The 20,982-nt window shown below is 34.1% G+C and overlaps 1 protein-coding gene across 1 annotated transcript in view; it reads right to left on the minus strand.

The window, feature by feature from the left end:
* LOC145681757 (uncharacterized) overlaps positions 1–20,982 on the minus strand; it is a 495,093-nt gene that overhangs the window by 116,833 nt on the left and 357,278 nt on the right. Inside the window, exon 2 of the mRNA XM_081753370.1 lies at positions 19,047–19,233. Coding sequence (XP_081609496.1) covers positions 19,047–19,230 — 184 coding nt within the window. The 5' untranslated portion in view covers positions 19,231–19,233. The remainder of the gene's footprint in view (positions 1–19,046; positions 19,234–20,982) is intronic.

Raw genomic sequence — 20,982 nt, forward strand, 5'->3', positions numbered from 1 at the left:
TTTATTACAAAATGTTTGACAGAGGTACATTGCAATTTTGTTGGACGTTTTGTACGGAAATCATCTCTTATAGCATAGATCCTCTAATGAAAGAGTGTTAAGGTTTTATTATGAGTAATTGACTTTTTTAAGCTTGGCAATACGACATCCTATCTCAAACAGAGTCTCTGATGAGCATTTAAATAAAGCTCTTTTTCGAAAACCATTTTATTTTATCATAAACAAAACGCTTTCTCCTTCTACAGTCAGAGATTCCTTTTCAACGTTTCAATAAAAGCTCAACTTTTATAACGCCGAATTTCCTTTTTGTTATCGCTGTAAATGGTGTATTTTTTAAAACAAAAAACAACCACAAAGAATACCCACAAGAGGACTCTAAACAAAGTGGTTTCATAAAGTGGACATTAAATATATCATCTGTCCCCGTTTCTTTGTCTGTGGGGTTTTGAGCAAAGACTATAATACTATTTTAACGTAGCTCTATGTTACATTCCACGATAGAACTTTGTCCTTCAAAGTTAAGTTCTTTTTGATAAGTGCTCTCCTCTTTGTGGTTGCGAGTGCTAACTTAAATGTTATAAAGAATTCGTGTTATTCAACAAAGAAAGAGTTTACGGTCGGGTAATTAAAACCAATGCTTAAAAGTACTCTTCTCTAATTTTTTCTTCTTTCATTGAAGCTTTGGATAATGTTGATGAGATCACCAATAGAGTTAGTCACTCTACATTCATTGATACACTGTCGTACCCTTTTACGATTCAAATTGGTTTTAACTTTAAACTCCCATTAGTATTCAACACAAAGATATTTCAAAGTGATTTAAACTTACTGTTCTTTTCAGTTGGCATTTTGTCAAACTGTAAGCTATATTGCGATGAATATATAAGTTTTCATTATCTTCTTGTCCTATCTTTAAAGATGTATTTGTCTATTAAAATTATCTCCGAGGGCACTTATCTTTACAGATATATCTTAAGATCTATTTAAACTTTTTTTACTTATAGAAGCCAACCTTTCAACAACCCATATTATACGTATATAAGATACGTATTTTACAAAATAATACAGGCAGAAGGTGTGTACAGCCTAGAAGAGAGTATTGATCTCCTTGTATTCCTCAATACTCTTGTTGAAGCTTTTAAAACACTACAATACAGAGTGAAGGATCATTATACCGAAAAACTTCGGGAGGTGATCCACCAACTTAAAGGAAAAATTCCAAATGAAGATAGCTCTAAATCGTCTGCACGGTATCTAACCATCAAACCTTAACAGTTCGTTGGGTCGCATAACAACTTTGCGTTTTAACGAAACTACCTAAAATTCCTTGCTACAATAACTTAAAAATTAATGTTAACGTAACTTTAGAATTCCTTGCTATAGAAACTTAAAAATCAATTTTATCACATTGCATCAATGGGCTTCTTAATCTTTGAGTCGGAATCCATAGGGAGCTACGAGAGGGATTAATGCAATACAGAATGAGGGATAATTTATACCGAAAAACTTCGAGAGGTGATTCTCCAAGAAAAAAGTCCAAATGAATATAGGTCTAAATCACACGCAAGATATGCAACCATCAAAACCTATCTGTTGGTTAGGTTGCATAACAACTTTCGGTTTAAACAAAAATTTTCTCAAAATTTCTTGCTACAGAAACATAAAATTAATTTTAACGAAACTTTAAGTTTTCTTGCTACAGAAACCTAAAAAAATTACATTGCATCACTGGGTTTCTTAATCTTGGGGTCCGAATTCCTAGGGAGTTACGAAAGGAATTAATGTAATACAGAGTGGAAGATAATTATACCGAAAAACTTCGAGAGGTGATTCTCCAACTTAAAGAAAAGAAGTCCAAATGAATATGTCTAAAACGCCGACATGGTATACAACCTTCAAAACTTAGCTGTTGGTTGGGTTGCATAACAACCTTGCGTTTTAACAAAACTTTCCATAATGTTACAGAAACTTAAAAGATAATGTTAACGCAACTTAAAGATTCCGTGCTATAGAAACTTAAAAATTAATATCCATTATATCAATGGGTTTCTTAATCTTGGGGAATCGGAATCCCTAGGGAATTACGTGTGGATTTTATGGAGATCGCGAAAGGAGGTGAGAAAAACACAAGTATAATAAGTATCTAGCAGCGGAGAAACTATTTTTTGAAGATTATTTTGAATTTCTCACTTTGAAGGACAAATGTTTATTTCCATACTTACTGTCAAATACATTTAAAATATTAAACAAATGGAGAATCGTTTAGGAAACAAACAGAAATAGAGGAGAAAGAAAACTGGAGAAAACTACTCATTGAAATACAAGAAAAATAGAAATAACCTGTAAACTATAGATAGTTAAAATAATCTAGTAACAATGCCATATATAAAAACCATGGGAAGAAGTTTGATTCGTATAGTGTAATATTTAATCAATTAATACAGAAACCGGAAGCAATAGTAGATGTCAATCACCTCCAGCTTTAGTAGAGAGATTACAGTAAAGATGAAACACATTCTTGGAGCGCTTCTGCAAGAAATTGCAGAAAACCGTTTTCTGCTTTTTATTATCGTTTCGTAGCGATCAACGTTAAACCTGAAGTAGTTGGTTTCTGCCATTTGCGGTTTGTATACATCGTTAAGATAGATGTTATCTATTCTTAGAACGTTACATTGATTCCCAGAAACAGCTTCTCTTCATCTCCTACTGCTTTTGCTTTATGCAGGTCAATATTGAAGCCGGAACTTCCCATGAATTTCTAACACTTCGTCTTTTTGTAAAGAGGTAATTATAGAAATGAAGAATACACCTAAAATGTTTAAGTTTTTGCTGGAAACGACCTTCACTATAATTATTGTTCTATAGTGATCACCGTAAAAGCTGGAAGTAGTTGGTTTCTACCATTTCCGGTTTGAATATCCCCTTCGTTAACGAAGTCGATTCCTAAGCTCTGACCTTCTATATCATGACCAAAATTGCTGAAAAAAATTGATGGCGATGCATCAAATATTCTTTAAATTTTTTCCCTCCCGGACAGATGGACAGAGGAAATACGTGAAGGATTTTTTCGTGAACCAAACTCAATAAAAAATGTATTACAAACCGGAAATTACCTATCGGAACTCGGATGTGATAAAAGAGAGTCGTGATATGAAATAAGTTGTGAAACCTGTTTTACCTTATTCCTGCTTCCTTCTTACTATATAACCTCACGGCTGGATTTGGAGTCATAGTGATTGAATAGTTCACTGTTCGCCTTTGGTCCGAAGGGTCTTTAGCATGATCTCCGGCTATGTGACTTTATGATAGGTAGTATTGTATTAGTATAGATAGTCTCTTGATTTTCTCATTATCTACTTGTACTCAATCCATTCATTATCAATTTTATCCGTTTCCTTCATTCGAAGGACATAAATATGGAACATTGAACTTAAAACTGTAACTTCATTCCAAGATTACACCTACACTACTAGCAGAGACAATTTGCAATTTGCAAGCCGCTTGCTGTAAGCTTACATTGAAAGTCGGTCAAGTTTATATTCCAGCTTGATTGGAAAGTGTGCAAGCATGACGCAAACTGGATTCCAGTAACGAAGTTAGATGGGGGCAACCTTGAATTTAGTGTTCCAGTCAAGCTTGACGCAAGAGTTTTACACTTTCGGCAAGTAAATAGCCAACGAACGGCCAGTGATGACATGACGTACAACAAAAGGCAGACTGTATGAAAGTGATCATTGAAAGGGCAAGCATAGGAAGTCAAAAACCAAGCACACGCCAACTGGCCGAAAGATTTATTACTACTTGGGTAGACTTCATACATAGCGCAGAGAAGCAATTGGGACATTTAAGGAATGTTTGTCATAGGATATCAGGGTACCCACGGAAATTCCATTTCTCCCAGTTGACATTACGTAGATACCCAGTTGAAATCCATATGTATGCTTATGACCCGCTTCTGTGCATTATTTCTGGGATAACTACAAGATAGCTTTTAGATATCCAGTTATTATTTCGTGATAGGCACTGACATCGAAGGGAAATTCTATACATCTATATTCTATATATTAATATCGGTGTCTGTGTATAAAAAACTTCAGATCCAAATTGAAAGTGACTATGTTTGTGACTCCTAATCTCTTGAACTACCCAGCCGATCTCGATCAAATTTTTCACGTAGATGCAATTCTGGTCTGGAAGTGTTTTTAGCTATTCAATTTGACGGTAAAACTTAGGGGAGGGGAGGAGAGGTACATAGAAGAAATAAATAAAACTTAATATAATAAATAAATAAAACTCTTGAACTAACGACCACTCTCGATCCAATTTTCAACATAGATGACGTTCGTGCCTGGGACGGACTTTATCATTTCACTTTAACGGAACAATGAAGGGGATGGGGAGGAGGGGGAGATATACAAAAATCAATAAATATAAAAATAAAAGTGACCAAGTTCGTGAGTTAATAACTCTTCAACCACCCAACCAATCTCGATCAAGCTTTCAACATAGATAAGGTTCAGACCTGGGATGTTTCCATCATTTTAATTTGACGACACAATGTAGAGGAGGAGAAGACGGGACATATATGTGAAAATAATAAAAATAAATAAAAGTGACTGTCTTTGTGACTTCATCACCCTTAAACCACCGAACCGAACTTAATCAAATTATCAACGTAGATGAGGTTCGGACATAGGATGGTTTCTTATCATATCCCTTTGACGGTATAACTTAGGATAGGAGGAGGGGAGGGGAAGAGAGATATAAAAATAAATTAAACTTAATATCTTTTGAACTACTTGACCTATCTCGATCAAATGTTCAATATAGATGAAATTCGAGCCTGGAAAATCGTTTTAATATTTTCACTTTGACAGTAGAACCTAGGGAAGAGGGATAGGAAGGGAAAATTAATATATAAAAATAAATATAACTTAACACTTGAACCATCCAACCCATCTCGATCAAATTTTCGACATTTTGGCCTGGGATAATTTTTATCACGCCGTGCCCTACAACATGGGATATATAAAAATCACCGAAAATGACCAATATCAAAGAGCGCTTAGGTAATAGTAAAAACGAAACATTTTACTATTCTTCCTTTATATTATCCCAGCGAAATAGGGCTGCGTCTTAGATTCGAGGACGTCTTAAATTCGAGTAATTATCAAGAAATTCTTAATTAAAGATGTTAACGTGTTATTAAAACTACTTTGCTAGCCATAAATATTTTTAATTTTATATCATATTCAATCATTCAGGCTACAATAGTGTCCTGCGCTTGCGCAGGACGTGCGGGTTTGCTAGTTTCCATTTTTCTTGAAGTTTCTACTATTTTGAATTTCATATTTTTATTTTCCTTTTGAACTTTCATTGGTTTCGGTACTCCTCTTCAGAAATGTTTCTGTTTGTAGTCTGTTTAGGCTATTTAGTCCTTTATGCAAATCTACTACGAACAGGCTTTTGTAACATATAACATATTTAATCAATTCTAGGAATTTGTAAGATGGTAATTGCATAGGATTCTCAGAAGACAATTGTTTGCTTTTCACTATCTTACATAACATAACGGTGAAAACACAGATGCAGAATGTTATGCAACCAACACAATGCAGGCGTTGGATGGGTTGCATAACATAGCGTTAAATCACTATCTGAGGAAAGTAAGTTCCTAATGAAAACTTCACTACTAATGCAATTATTCGAATGCTTTTAAAAGAATAACATAACAGTATAATTAACATTATTATGTTTCATTTTGTCTACTGAAAGCAGGAAATTCGTGTTCTATTTAGTTCAATGTCTTTCGAAGTCACTAATTCTGTCGAGAAATTTGAAGCTTAAAATATATAAAACAATGTATGCTTGTTGTTTTGAATGGCTGCGAAACATGTTCGCTTACTCTAAGGGAAGAACGCAGACTGAAAGTATTTGAGAACAGGGTCCTGAGACGGATATTCGGACCCAAGAGGAACGGGAATGAGGAACGGCGGAAACTTCATAACGAGGAACTGCTTAATTTATACGGTTTAGCGAACTTTGTTTGGGTCATCAAGTTAGGACGTTCAGGTGGAAAGGTCTTGTAGCCAGAATGAAAGAAAGTAGGAACGCTTTAAAAGTTTAAACTGGAAGTTCAATCGGAAGTCCTAGGCGCAGATGAGAGGACAATATTAAGATGGATCTCATAGAAATAGTAATACAAACTAGAAACTGGGTCCAGTTGGCTAAGACCAGAAGCGAATGGAGAGCTTTTATGAAGGTGGCATTGACTCTCCGGGTTCTATAGGCCATAGAATTAGTTTTTAGTGTTTTATTTCCAAGTTTCATAATCTCTTAAAACCATTGTGCCTTTCATTAACCCAATATCATTTAGAACTGCGCTTACTTATTCATAGTCTGAAATCTCAGCTGTTCTTTACAATGTAAGGTTGTCTTTATTTTAGTAACGTCTTGTATGTGTGACACCATACTATATTTAACCTAAAAAAATAGTTTAGGTTGAATGACCCAACTTCGTTCGATGTAAGTGCAATTTGGTCAGTTTTAACTTTGATGTTTCTCTGTCACAGGAATCATGTCACTTGTGAACTTTGGAATCTTGAGTATGAATCACAGAGGCACAAAAATGTCAAAGGTAAAGCAGTGATGTTAGTAAATGAAAGGATAAGCATACTGACCTGGAGTTAAGAGCTTTTTATTTTCCTAGATGCAAAGAGTTTTTACTTTCTTGGATGCTAAGAATGCCTATTTTCTTGGATGCTAAAAGATTTTTATTTTCTTAGATGCTAAGAGTTTTACTTTCTTGGATGCTAAGAGTACCTATTTTCTTGGATGCTAAGAGATTTTTATTTTCTTGGATGCTGAGATTTTTTATTTTCTTGAACGCTGAGATTTTTATTTTCTTGGATGCTAAGAGATTCTTTTTTTGCACATCCTTTTCCGTGCACCTATGTCACACATTTAGCAGCAAGGAAAAGCACAAGTAAAATTCTCATTTAATATAGTGATGAGCACACGTAGTACTAGTTAATCACTAAACATCGTATGTAGTTCTTCACTTTTGTTATATAGGTGTACGTAAAACTTCAGAGTTATTTAAATGATAATAATAATAACAAGTGAATTTCGTTTCACGGTGTAAAACCACGATACTTCTGAACTGCACGTTCAATACTAAAACTGTAAACAGCACATTTATAATTTCTGGTTGCAATAAGGAATATAATCGAAGACAAAATCCCTTCCTCCGACGCTGCATCCATATCACAATGTTACTACCTGCGATCTCTTTACTCTTAGTCTGCGGAGATCAATATTAAGAACGGAAGTACTAATAAATTCCTACAACTTCCAGTTGTAGTTAAAAGATGCGGTTGAAGATAGTATCTTTCCTTCAAATGCTGAATCATTCCCCTCGCCGCCAAAAAAAAAAAAAAAAAAAACACTGCTTCTCGCTATCTATTATCATATTTGTTCTATGACAATCAACGCTGTAATCGGAAAAGGTTAATTTCTACAAATTACCATTTGAATAGGGGGTTAATGAATGAGAAAGAATCTATTCTTACTACGCACAATAGATTGCACACTAGTCTTCTGTATATATCTAACGTTTCTGCTCTAATACCTTTCAATAAACGGACAGACATAGCCGTACTCTAAGTTTTCTCGTACTTATGTGTTGCATAGTTTGAAAATGTCATAATAGTAATAATGTCTACCAGTTTCAGGTGGAATCAAGGTTTAATGGGAACACGAAACTTATTCGATTCTAGATCGATTCCAAAAGATCTGTTCTCGCTATTTGTCATCGTTTTTGCAATAGGCGACCAATGTTGAAACTGCAAATGGTTCTTTTAGCATATCTGATTCCAATACAAAGTCAACAGAGCAGACGTAACATGTTTTTCCTATGCTGAATCGATTCTGAAACACCGCTCGTCGGTATCTCTTACCACGTTAGCACTTTGGACATCAATCTTAAAACCGGAAGTAGTAGTAATTCTTTTCGAAATCAGGTTTTAGTACGTAAATGCAGGTAAAGAGGTACTTCTCTTCAGACGCTAAACTAATACTACTCCCCCAAAAAATACTGCTGTCGATATACATTATCGTTCTTGTTCTATGGCGATCAACGTTGAAATTGGAAATGTTTAGTTTCTACCATTTCATGTTTGAACAAGGGTTAACGTAGTACACAGAGCCTATTCCTGGGATGCTGAATCGTTTTTAAAAGAACGCTTCTCGATGCCGTTCTTGCTCTGACATTTGTCGACAGAACGATTATAGCCGTTGTGTAACACTTCTGACACTTAATATACAGCATATTTTGCAAATGTATTATTATTATTATTATTATTATTATTATTATTATTATTATTATTATTATTATTATTATTATTATTATTATTATTATTATTATTATTATTATTATTACTCTGAGGGAAGAACATAGACTGAAAGTATTTGAGAACAAGATCCTGAGACGAATATTCGGACCCAAAAGGAACGGGAATGCGGAATGGCGGAAACTTCATAACGAGGAACTACATAATTTATATGGTTTACCCAACATTGTTAGGGTCGTCAAGTCTAGGAGGCTTAGGTGGGCGGGTCATGTAGCTAGAATGGAAGAAAGTTGAAACGCTTTCAAAGTCTTGACTGGAAGGCCAATCGGAAAACAACCATTAGGAAGACCTAGGCGCAGATGGGAGGACAATATTAAGATGGATCTCGCAGAGATTGGAATACGAAGTAGAAACTGGATGCAGTTAGCTAAGGATGGAAGTCAGTGGAGAGCTTTTGTGAACGCGGCATTGAACCTCCGGGTTCCATAGGCCATAGAGTTAGTTATTATTATTATTATTATTATTATTATTATTATTATTATTATTATTATTATTATTATTATTATTATTATTAATAATAATAATAATAATAATAATAATAATAATAATAATTAAAGTTTCTCCTGCAAACTTTGATAATTTAATCGAACTAACGGTTTTCTCTCTTATTAAATATTTCATAAATATAAATTTTTACGAAATATGAAGTGTACACAAATTATCTTAGAAGCTCGTATGTAAAAAAGTATTTTTTTCTTTATAAGTGGCAATCACATAAATCTAACTGCCAAAAGTCATTTGATACTGTTTTTTACTATTATCATTATTATTATTGACGAAGACACTTCTACCATCAATAACTTTATGTTTTCTCCATTTGACGTTACGGGTTCCTCACTTTACTTATCATTTCTCTAGCTTAAGTGCCTTCTCTCTCTCTTTGTATTTTGTCATAAATTTAACTGAGTCCTCCCTCTTTTAGGAAAAAAAACATTTTAAAAAAATCATGTCAACAAAACTCAACTAAAATCCTTAGTAGTCATTAAAAATCATGAAATTTCCTCATAAAAACGAACAAGTTAAGTGCTTTAGGTACACTCGAATTGTTACAACTTCTTTTTGAGTTTTCGTCGTCTTTTCCGTCTTGATGTTTAATGACAAATAGCGTAATCTGGTGTGACTTACTTTTCTTCGAGGTAAAGAAGTAACACTCAGTGTTTCAAACTTTATAGTGCAAAATTTTTGCTAATGAAAAAGGAAACATACTTTTATGCGAGATTAACTTTTTTTAGGTTATACACTAAATTGATTTATCTTTGTGACTATCATACCCATTTGCAGCAGGAATAGCAGTTATTGATTACTGTCACTATGAATGCATATTAATGCACTAGGAATGCATAGGAATGCACTAGAAGATTATAGATCTCTGTTTAGAAAAACAAGTAGCAATATCAAAAGTACACCACGTAAAGGAATTTGGTGTGTATAGAATCATATTATCCCAATTTATATTGAAACTAGAAGTGGTACTAGATTTCGACCACTTCTCGTTTACGTGGAAAGATTAGCATAGAGATGGGATATACCCTTCGGGCGTTTAATTGCTTGCAAAAAAATTCTTCTGGCTATCTATTACGGTTTGATTTCTGGCGCTTCTGGTTTGAATAGAAGGTTAAGAGACAAGATTATACATATTTTCGATAGGGTTAAATCGATCTCTGAAAACCGCTTCTCGATATGTCTTATCGATTTTGATATATGTAGATCAATATTAAAATGGGGTTCGTGGTAGCTCACTGGTAGAGCGTTCACCTTTTGTGCGTGGAGTCTCTGGTTCGATCTCAGCTCGCGCCAAGTGGACTTTGTGGTGAACAAACACCTGGGAGCATGGGTTTTCTCGTGGTTCTCTCGCTTCCCCCCACACTTTCTTCATTCCACTATTTCATTCATTTCTCATCATCACTGTCACTGTTAGTCTAGAAGGCATAAGCCTGGGACGTAAAACTTTAGATTTCATTTCATTTTATTTCATCAATATTGAAATTGCATGTTGTAGTGGATTTTGGTAAGAGAGTTAAGGATGAAATCTCTTCAGTTTAACGTCCCATGACTATGCCATTTAGGCTAAGGAAGACGGATGATTAAGGCAAGTAAATGATCACGAAAGAATTGGTGGAATGAAAATAGAGAAGGAAAACGGGAATACCTTGAGAAAATCCATGGACTTGATGTAGAACCACCACAAACTTAGAATTAAGGATAGACATAAAACGTATTCTTGGAACGCTTTTTGAGCAATTTCTGAAATCCATTTATTATCAATGTTTTGCTTTTATAGTGATCAACATTAAAACTGAGAATGTTCAATTTTTTTACCACTTCTGGTTCGAATATTACCTCCAGCAACAAACTCATTCGTAACTTTTGTCACTCTTTCATTGTGGTTATAATTGATGGTGATGCATCAATAGTTTCTGAGACCTTTTTTTTTCCTACTTCTCGAACGGACAAGCATTTTTTTTTTTTTTTTTTTGTCTTCTAGGCGGATGGAAAGACAGGATCGTACATCCAATGCCAAAACCGTGAATGTGCCAAATTTTACTTTTGGGTTATAAGCATTTTAATATTCAACTTGCCGCGAAAAGTCAGTATATAGACGTGGATTTACTCTTTAATCTATTTATTGCAGATTAAAATTATGCTTATACGTATAAGTTGATGGCTTTCGAGAACAGGAATCGGAAGCGTAGTCACAATCACTTTGTGACTAGATTGTGACAGGACAAGAATTTGATTTCCGGAACACAGCCATGTTGCTTCAAGTTATTATTAATACAGTATTTTAAGTGTGGCTGGCTACAGCGTAGTTTCAAACATGGTAGTTCAGTTATAGAGCGCCCACCTGCAGTACAAAGGGTTACTGGTTCGACAATAGGGTATGTGGGTTTGGGTTTGTTGTGAAGAATTTCGTGCATGTTTTAGGAATTGACGATAACTTCGAATATAGTCTTATTTCACAAATGGGACTTTGGTATTGGAATCTGTGTGCCTCAAGTAACATGAAATTGCACTTATGTGAAAATGGCAAAATTTGCACATTCGCGGTTTTGACATTGGACCGATGAAATGAAATCTTTCAGTTTTGTGTCTCATGATTATGCCCTTCAGACTAAAGTAGTGGAGTGAGTAAAGAAAGTGTATAATTATGAAAGGTTTGATGAGATGATAATGTGAAAGGAAACGGAAGAGTCTCGAGAAAATCCACGGACATGATGTGCACTTTGAACTCGCATGGTCTGTAATGGAACCAGAGACCCCTCGCTCCGACAACAACGCATCATGTCCCTGGAAATATGTTAATATTTAGCTTATTGATTAATTAGACTTCAACTTCTTTTCCTAGCATGGAGAGATATAAAATGAACAAGTGATTGTAGGAGTTTAACTTTCGAGCATGGCGAGCGTGAAAACGAATTAACTATTGGAGTTTAACTTTCTTTCCAGTTCTTCCGTTCCAATGATTATATTGTATTGTTCGTACATAATAAGTCATTCTACTACATTATATTTAATTTTAATTATGTGAAATTTTTGCACTTCACTAAGCACGATATCATACAAAAATTCCTCAATTTGCACTTAACCATACCCAAAAATGTTCAAAATGCATGATTTTGTCCAAAATCGCTCATGCTTTATATCTACATAGTTAGGAATTAGTGCTTTATGTTTACAATTTACTCATACTACAGTAGTTGAATATCAAACCGTAACCTTGAATCCCTATTAATAGTAAAGCATTTAGAGTATTAGATGTTTTGGAGGGATATTTTGAATTAGAGAAAAATGTATCTGTTTCATTTACAAGCAATTGGTTGAATTCATGCCCTTGAGCAGAACTAGTTCTTTTTAAGGAAAAGTAATGATAACATTTTCCTTGAGGGAGAAAGCCCCAAACTTTACTAAATGTGAATCACCATGAAAGGAAATAATTATTGAGTCATATTACGGATAGCCAAGTAATACGTATTATGTACATAATGAACTGTTTCTCTGCTTTCTTGCAACCCTAAACCTAAGCGTCACGTGAAACTGTGCTTTTAAAAGAAATAACGTTGGACGATTATATCCTTTATGCTAGATTATTAATGAAAAAGGATGATTATGATGGAATTAGGGCAATTAGAGTGTAGGAGAAAACAGATGATTCTTAAGAAAGATACAGAGACACGAAATTGTTCACCCCAAACCCACATACCCTATTGTCGAACCAGGAACCCTTTGTACTACAGGTGGACGCTCTATAACTGAACTACCATGTTTGAAACTACGCTGTAGCCAGCTACACTTAAAATACTGTATTAATAGTAACTTGAAGCAACATGGCTGTGTTCCGGAAATCAAATTCTTGTCCTGTCACAATCTAGTCACAAAGTGATTGTGACTACGCTTCCGATTCCTGTTCTCGAAAGCCACCAACTTATACGTATAAGCATAATTTTAATCTGGAATAAATACATTAAAGAGTAAATCCGTTTACTTATTTTCTGATTCAATCACCACAAAATTTTCGAAACCGTTGGAACTAGAAGTTTTAAATGCTGTGAAAATGTTCTTCTTAAGCAATATTCTGTAGATGAAACGGGGCTTTGCGATATATAGGCTTGAAACAGGTTTTCTTCAAAAGCTTTCGGACACAGGAGCTTAGACCTTTTTTCTGTCTGAATGATTTTCTTGAGATCAAGACTGAGGATAAGGCAGAGGTTTATGAATTCGACAGATAAGGAAATGAAGGAAGGCTTTCCGACGTTCACCCATGTCCAAAACTGTGCGAGATAAGAAATTTGAAATCTTATGGAGAAACGATGTAATTGTGTCCTTGATTGGAGAGAGAACTAAGTTTTACGAAATTTAACTGCTAAGGAGAAAGATGAAATTCAAATTATTATTTCCGTTCACGAGATTACTGAAGGTTTTGGGAAAAGGTGGGAAAATTTTCACCTTGAACCCTAGGTGGAAGCTAAATGAAGTTTTGTAAAACACTAATTCTATGGGGAAAACGGGTAGCTTTGAATCTCCCTTTCAAACATTCCCTAAATATCCAATATTGGTGGTATACAAATTTAATATTTAGTTAAAATGTTCTGCTTAAGCTCTAGGCGGAAGATAAGAACAGCTTTTATGAACAAATAAATCTTAAGAGAAAAATAAATTTAGAATCCTGAAATGAGGGAAATAAACTTGTACAAAATGTGCTTTCGAGTATGAAAAGTAGAATTTTAGAAATGAACGTTCTTTAAAATCTAACCTTACCTTTCCCTACCAGAGGCGGCAGTCGTAACTACTACTCATCTATTTTCTTACTAACCTTAAAATTATAAGGAAATTAGTTTTTGTAACATAAATTGGATAATACAAAATAGGCCTAAACTCTTAAAAATATAATGAGACATATTTTTTGTAGCATAAAGTACATAATGTAAAGTCGACTTAAATCTTGAAAAACTTCTTGTAGCACAAATTCAATTACACAAAATGATCTTATAATGATGAAAACATAATTAAGCATATTTTTATAACATAAATTGCATAATGTAAAATGAGTTTTAATTGTAAACATAAGGAAATATATATTTGTGACAAAAATTACATGTAAAATAGGTTTTAATGTTGTAAACTTAAGCAAATATATTTTGTGACATAAATTGCAGAACGTTAAATCGGCTTTAATGCTGTAAAGATAAGGAAGTATATACATTACATGGTGAAAATCAGCTTTAGTGTTGTAAAGATAAGGAAATATATTTTCTAATATAAATTGCTTAATGTAAAATGGGCTTTAATGTAAATATAAGGAAATATATTTTTGTAACATAAATTCTATAATATAAAATGGAATTTATTGTTGTAAACATAAGGAATTTTATATTTGTAACATAAATTGCAGAATGTAAAATGGGTTTTAATGTTGTAAATAGAAGGAAATATACTTGCGTGACATAAATTGCATAACGTAAATCGCGTTTAAGATGTTGTACACATAATGAAGCATATTTTGTGTCCTGACATAAATGAGGTTGTCTTATAACCAAAGTATTAGAGTGTGAAAGATTATATCCTAATTAACTGTTTAATGAATACAATATAAATGATTTATTAATACGTTGACAACTTCAGTATGAAGATACAGATAAAAGATAGATCCTTCCGATCTAGACAGTGGGGAATCCTATTTTATATATAGTACTCTTTCAGAGATAAAATAGTACAAGTAAAAAGATGAATCTGAAAATTTGTTAGATTCATTTCCTCCCTCAATTTTTACTCTTCTCCCAGAAGAAAACTTTTTTTTCTTTTTATCTCTCCCTACCAAAGATCTTTCATTCTTTGGTTTAATAGAACCGAAGAAGAAATGAAGAACAAAAAAGAAGTGGAAAACTCGATGAAGAAGGCTCCCGGTAGAAATTTATAGCCTTTCTTTTATGAGTTCGGTAGGAACCATCTTCCTATCTTCACATGTATAATATAAAAGAAAGTATAAAAAAGGAAGACCAGTAAAAAAAAAGGAACAGATATAAAAAAAACTAACGGAGAGAAATGTCGTTATCTTGTTGAAGCGAGCAATACAGCGAAGAATGGGATGTTAACCTATTTCGTTAGCAAACCGCTTCACTTCTATGATTCAGGTACGTATAATCACGTTCCGTGAAGAACGAGGTCGATTACATTTTCTTAAAAAAAAACTTTTATCCAATATTATTAAAGGAAGTTACGCACTCAGAGAAAAAAGTTCTTGAATATTCTTAACAACTATCAACTACCGTACGCTTTTATTGCATAATACCTATTAATTGTTATACAGTTTTTTTTAAAAAAAAAGATTTCTTATCTTCTTCTTCTTCTTAACATGGTCTTCTAATATATTCTATCTAGTTATTTCATAGAAACACTTCTTGATAACAAGAGTGGTTAACTTCTAATAGCAATAATGAAATTTTGAGAATACATTCATAACACATAGAATATTCAGAACACATTCATAGAAGCTTTTCAATTATGGTGTAACTGGCCAAAATTGGACTAAAATGGGCTACTTATATAAAAATTATCCGAAAAGAAAGATTCGTTCTAGACTTTCAGACTATGTTAAATAAGTTATACATAAAGCATCATAAGTTTTATGAAATGACTAGCATAATGATTGTTCTTCGCACAGCAAGAATAAGGTTTATGGGAAAACAATTGAAAGCTATATACAATATTCTGCTTCCAACTATAAAAGTAAAGGTAAGCTACTTAAGGTAAAAATTTAAAAAGTCTGATTTTCTCAAAAACGGCTCTAACGATTTTGTATATATCTCATAAATCAATTTTTCAAAATGTATCCCCATCCTGTGGTATAAGTCATTTCTCTGGGGAAAATCGAGAAAGAGTAGTTTAGTTTGGAGAGTGAGTTTTCTTTTGGGATAATTTTCTCAAAAACGACTCAGGAGATTTTGCTCATATTTCATAAATAAATATTTCATTAATTACCTAACAATATGGCAAAAATCATTTCTCCTAAAAAATGTACGATCGATAATGATTCTTGGGGACGAGCTCTTTTGGACGATTTTCTCGAAAACGACTAGTACGATTTTTTTTCATATTTCAAAATTAAATATTTTGTTAGTTACTTGATAGTGTGGCATAACTCATTTGTACTGAAAAATCTACATGTAGTAGTTTATTCTCGGAGGTGAGTTTTTATCGGAATTGAATTGGAAAATTTTAAAATGCCTTTAGACACCTGTGTGTGAATGAGGAAACGCTCTGGAAATGCTAAGTATCGATTTTCGGTGAATCTGTTTCTTACAACTTTTAGAAAAGTGACGTAAACTACCAATTTTGCAAAAGTTCCTTTGTTTTAAGCCCAAATGGAAACATGACAGCAGACATTTTCGGAAAGTGTTGCTATTTTCACTGCTTAGCTTCTCAGTTTAGGTAGTGTATATTTACAACGAAGGGGGGTGCACATGCACCTTTGCACACCCCGTAAATCCGGCCCTGAAGGGTATTAACTCTTGGGGATGATTTTCTTTTCAGACTACTTTCTCAAAAACGACACGTGGGATTTTGATTATATTTCATACATAAATATTTCAATATTATTTTTACAATGTTACATAAATTACTTCAATGAAAATATTCCCAAGGAGTAGTTTACTCTTAGGTTTCTTTTTGGCAAATTTGAAAAATATCACTCATGCGATTTTGTTATTATGGAAATGAAATGAAAGCTTTCAGTTTTACGTCCCACGGGTATGCTGGCTAGGCTAAAGGATACGGTAATAATGAGAAGTGAATGTAATGGTGGAATGAAGAAAGTAGGAGGAAACGGGAGACCCCTTAAGGAAATCCACGCATATGGTGTTTGTCCACCGCAAAGTCCATTTGCCGCGAGCTGCGATCGAACTAGGGACCCTACACACCAGAGGTGAATGCTCTACCACTCTGCCATCGCGGCCTCTTTGTTATTATTTTTATAAACAAATATTTCACTAATAACTCTAATATATGGCATAAGTTTTTTTCTTATGGAAATATCTACAAGGTGTAGTTTACTTTTGAGTGGCGCCTCGTAGTATAGTCGCTAATGCTCTCGCCTTCGGTGTGAGCGGTCCTGGGTTCGATTCCCGGTGGGGAGACTCGGTCATAAAAGTGTGAAAATCTTTTTCAGGCCAGCCATTCTGAATAAGATTTTCTTGGGCTTTCCTCATTCACACCAGTCAAGTGCCGGGATGATACCTAACTTATAGGTCCCAGGCCGCCTCCATCCTTCCCTTTCCCCGGATAGTGGGCTTGCCGATGGACGTCATCCCTCATACGTGACGGGCTATATGGCCATAGATGTCAAAAGCCCAAAATCTAGATGCCGTTTACTTTTGAGGATAAAGTTTGTATTTTATTCGTATATCATATGAAAATGTTTCCTAAATAAATGCAGCACAACATGATTTAGTTTAAGAAATTGGAGTGAAAATGTTTAGTGCGGTGTCCCATACCTTTTATTAGTTGATTTTCGTAAGCATTTCGATATTTAGAAAAGAATGATTCATTCAAGGATGTATGTTTAAAACAAATTACGTAATGTATTGAGAAAACTAAATACATTGCTTGTCTTTAGAACCTGTGAAAATATATATAACGTGATATCTAGCTTTTAGATAGAGTTTTGCTATCTTTCATTTTACACAACTCGCTACTTACCTTGCGATACTGTGTTAGTACGTAAGACAGTGGTGCCTCCCGCCCTTATGTCTATGACGCACCCCCCCAATTGTCTATCCGTAGATGTTCTTCCATGAAAAATTTTCTTTTCGATTAATTTTTACACTCCCTCAAAATATTTACATAGATTTTTAACCCCCTCAAATATTTCAATGACGCAGTTTGCGTCATATCCCCCCTCTGTGGGCACCCCTGCGTAAGACTTCTATTCTTTTATTGAGAATCGAACTTGGGCTCATAAGGACAAAATCCATATGAGCTAATAATCTCTCTACAGACGTAAATGACGTGCTTTTACATCATAACAAAACTGTATACAGTAAGAAAATTAAAAAAAAAAAAAAAAACTTTTTATAAAAGGTCAAATTTCACATGACGTAATCGTATACCCTTTGCAGTATTTCTTGCCCCTTCAGGATAGGACCTATAAAGGGTTATGACCATTAAGTGGCTTTATGTCGGATGATAAGTGGTTAGCACATTAGCTTCCTTTCTATTTAGTTATAGTACAAGGAAGTATAGCAATGAAAAGACCTTCTATTGGAGCCAGTTAATAAAATATGGGAAGGTATATTGGATAAAAATCAGCTAAAGTCAATATTCAAGTCATTATCCCAGCGTTCGCCTAATTGAACTGAGAAAGGATATAGAAAATTTCAGTCATAATGGATGACTAAAGGCAGATTCGAGTTACCATATGTTGACCAGACTGGACATATCCTCGGGGGAAGGCCAAAAGTGACATTGTTTTTTTTTTTTAAAAAAAAGTAAAATTGAAAAATATCCTCTTTTCTAAGTATAATAAGTGCTTCGCATGCAAGGATAATGAATTAATATGCATGTGTATAACATTTGCAAATAATTGTTAATGCTAATGATGTTGCGTTATTCAGTTTGCAAGGAAATACAATTAATCCCTCTGTTAAGTGCAAATGAAAGAGATTTTGTATATTTATATAATAAGTATATACTGTAAAAGTCTAGTTGTATAAATTATATATATATTCATGCTATGCCATTAGAAGATTTGTTGAGTAACATAATTCCTTTGTGAAATCCAAAAATGTTGTAGATTTTAAGAAAGTCTGTCACGAGGAAACCCTATTCGAACTCGGGATCTCCCCATTGCGAAGTGAATATCGTAAAAAATTCATCTATGGGAAATTGAGAGATCAGAATTCCTTGTATCCGCAAGGAATTCAAACTTGACATCTCAAGAGCATATTAACACCCCTACACAACCGTGATTTGAAATAAAATATTCATTTTAAAAAAACTACGCTTTAATAATGTGTGATACTGATGGAAGATAAAATTATTTAATGCTGCATCAGGTAAGTATTAATTGTTGAATTAATGAGAATATACATTTTCTTTTTCTTTCTTTCCAGATTTTTTTTTCATTGATGAAATTCCACTTACCGGTGCAATATCGAGGTTCATCGGACTTGTCCCCGCAGTCATCCACTCCATCGCAATACTGATCTAGCCGGATGCAACGACCGTTTCTACAGGGAAACTCTGAGATCCGACAAGCTGGGGACGAGACTACCACCATGACAAGTAGCAGCACGCTCGACCCCAGCTGCCCAGCCACTGACAACATCCTCTGGAATAGAACATACCGAAATACGTTAAAGACAATATCAAGTTGAGTTTTTATAAACATTAATTAATATTTTAATCATATCAGAATTAAAAGTACACACAAAATATCAACATCACACAGCAGCAAAGGAACGGGTTAAATTAAAAATGAATCAATATTTCCATCAGGTAATAAAAGCGTCAAATATACGTATCTTATTCCGCCACGAAAAAGAATGCAAAATTTTGATTTGTTGTTGTTAACAAATTATTTAGCTGTGTATATTTTTTCAGTTGTTGATGCTTCCTTCAGAGGCCTATTAAAAACTTTCTCGTCTACTATCTCTCCAATAACAAGCTACAAGTATAAGTTTCTCAAGTTTGTGCTGTTTCTATTTCATACGGTGTTTACAAGAAACTATAAGCAGCAATATATTTTCGCAAATTTCGTGATCAACTCTACAAGACAGCTGATAAATTGTAGAAATCAAAACCAAAACAGTATTTGTTTTTTTATTTAGCTTATGAATATGCGGTACATTAGTACAGGGTGTTTCAAAATGAATGTTGGGAATTTAGGCTTTGTAGTATTTATTACAATTAACTTATAATTATGAGTAATACATCAAATGAAACAGCAATTTAAACAGTTTTGTGCCCACGCGTGCGCATGCATTGTTTCCTCTGTCTGCCTTTAGAAAGCGCTAGCAGCAAAGTAGACTACTAGTGAGCAGAAAGCGTTTTGTGTTTTACATTTTGCAAAGACTGACTCTGTAGTGACAGAGCAACCGTCTATGTGGAGAATTAAATGGAGATGTTTCCAACTACATACTTATCGTTTGCAGTTGCTACAAGCTCTAAAGCCTATATACTACAGTTTATGTGTCAACGTTGCAAATGAAATGCTGCATAGTGAAGATTTTCTGGATCATGTCGTCTTCAGTGCTGAATCGACATTTCACCTAAGTGGCGATGTGAACATTCATAATATTCGCATCTGAGGATCATCAAATCCCCATGAGTTGGTACAGTTGAAACTAGACTCCTCTAAATTGAGTTTGTTTTGTTCCATATCCATGCGGAAAACTTCTCGCCTATCAACTCGATGTATGCTGTGTGACGAATGGTGTTCACATTGAACACTTTTTTTGTACGTTAAATGTAACAAATACTACAAAGCTTTAAAACTCGGTATTTATTTCGAAATACCCTGTATTTTGTGCAACAGAATCATTAATAACACAAATCAAGTATATATAGATTGAAGTTTTGTCTCCCTTTCAGAACCAAGACTATAGGGTACGTGAAACTACATTTTAAGGTTCTAATCCCAACCACCGTAATGCATTTAGATTTCATGAATCTTCCATTGTATATCGAATCAGAAACTCCCGTGAAAACAAGTAGTCCAGCGGGAATGGTTACGAATCATTTGCACTTGTAATGCTATAGGCAGTGGTCAAAGTGAGACGGTATGGGGTGGTATGTCATACCGCCTCTGATTTTTCAGTAATGAGGACATACCGTCTCTGGTTTTTCAGTGATCGGGACAATATTTAAATAACAGGTATGTTGAGCCAAAATCATAATAAAACATATCGCCTCTGTTTTTTCTTCTTCGAACACTGACTATAGGACAAATAATAGCTTGTATGTTATTCTTGCAGATTCGAGAAACACATTTGTATTTAGACTAGAACGACTGAGATATAGATAGTATTACTAACGTAGTAGCGTTGAAAAAAGGCTCCAGAAACAACCCTAGTAATGC

The sequence above is a fragment of the Thermobia domestica genome, chromosome 3, assembly GCF_964235325.1.
Source record: "Thermobia domestica chromosome 3, izTheDome1.hap1.1, whole genome shotgun sequence".
In the NCBI taxonomy this organism is placed as follows: domain Eukaryota; kingdom Metazoa; phylum Arthropoda; class Insecta; order Zygentoma; family Lepismatidae; genus Thermobia; species Thermobia domestica.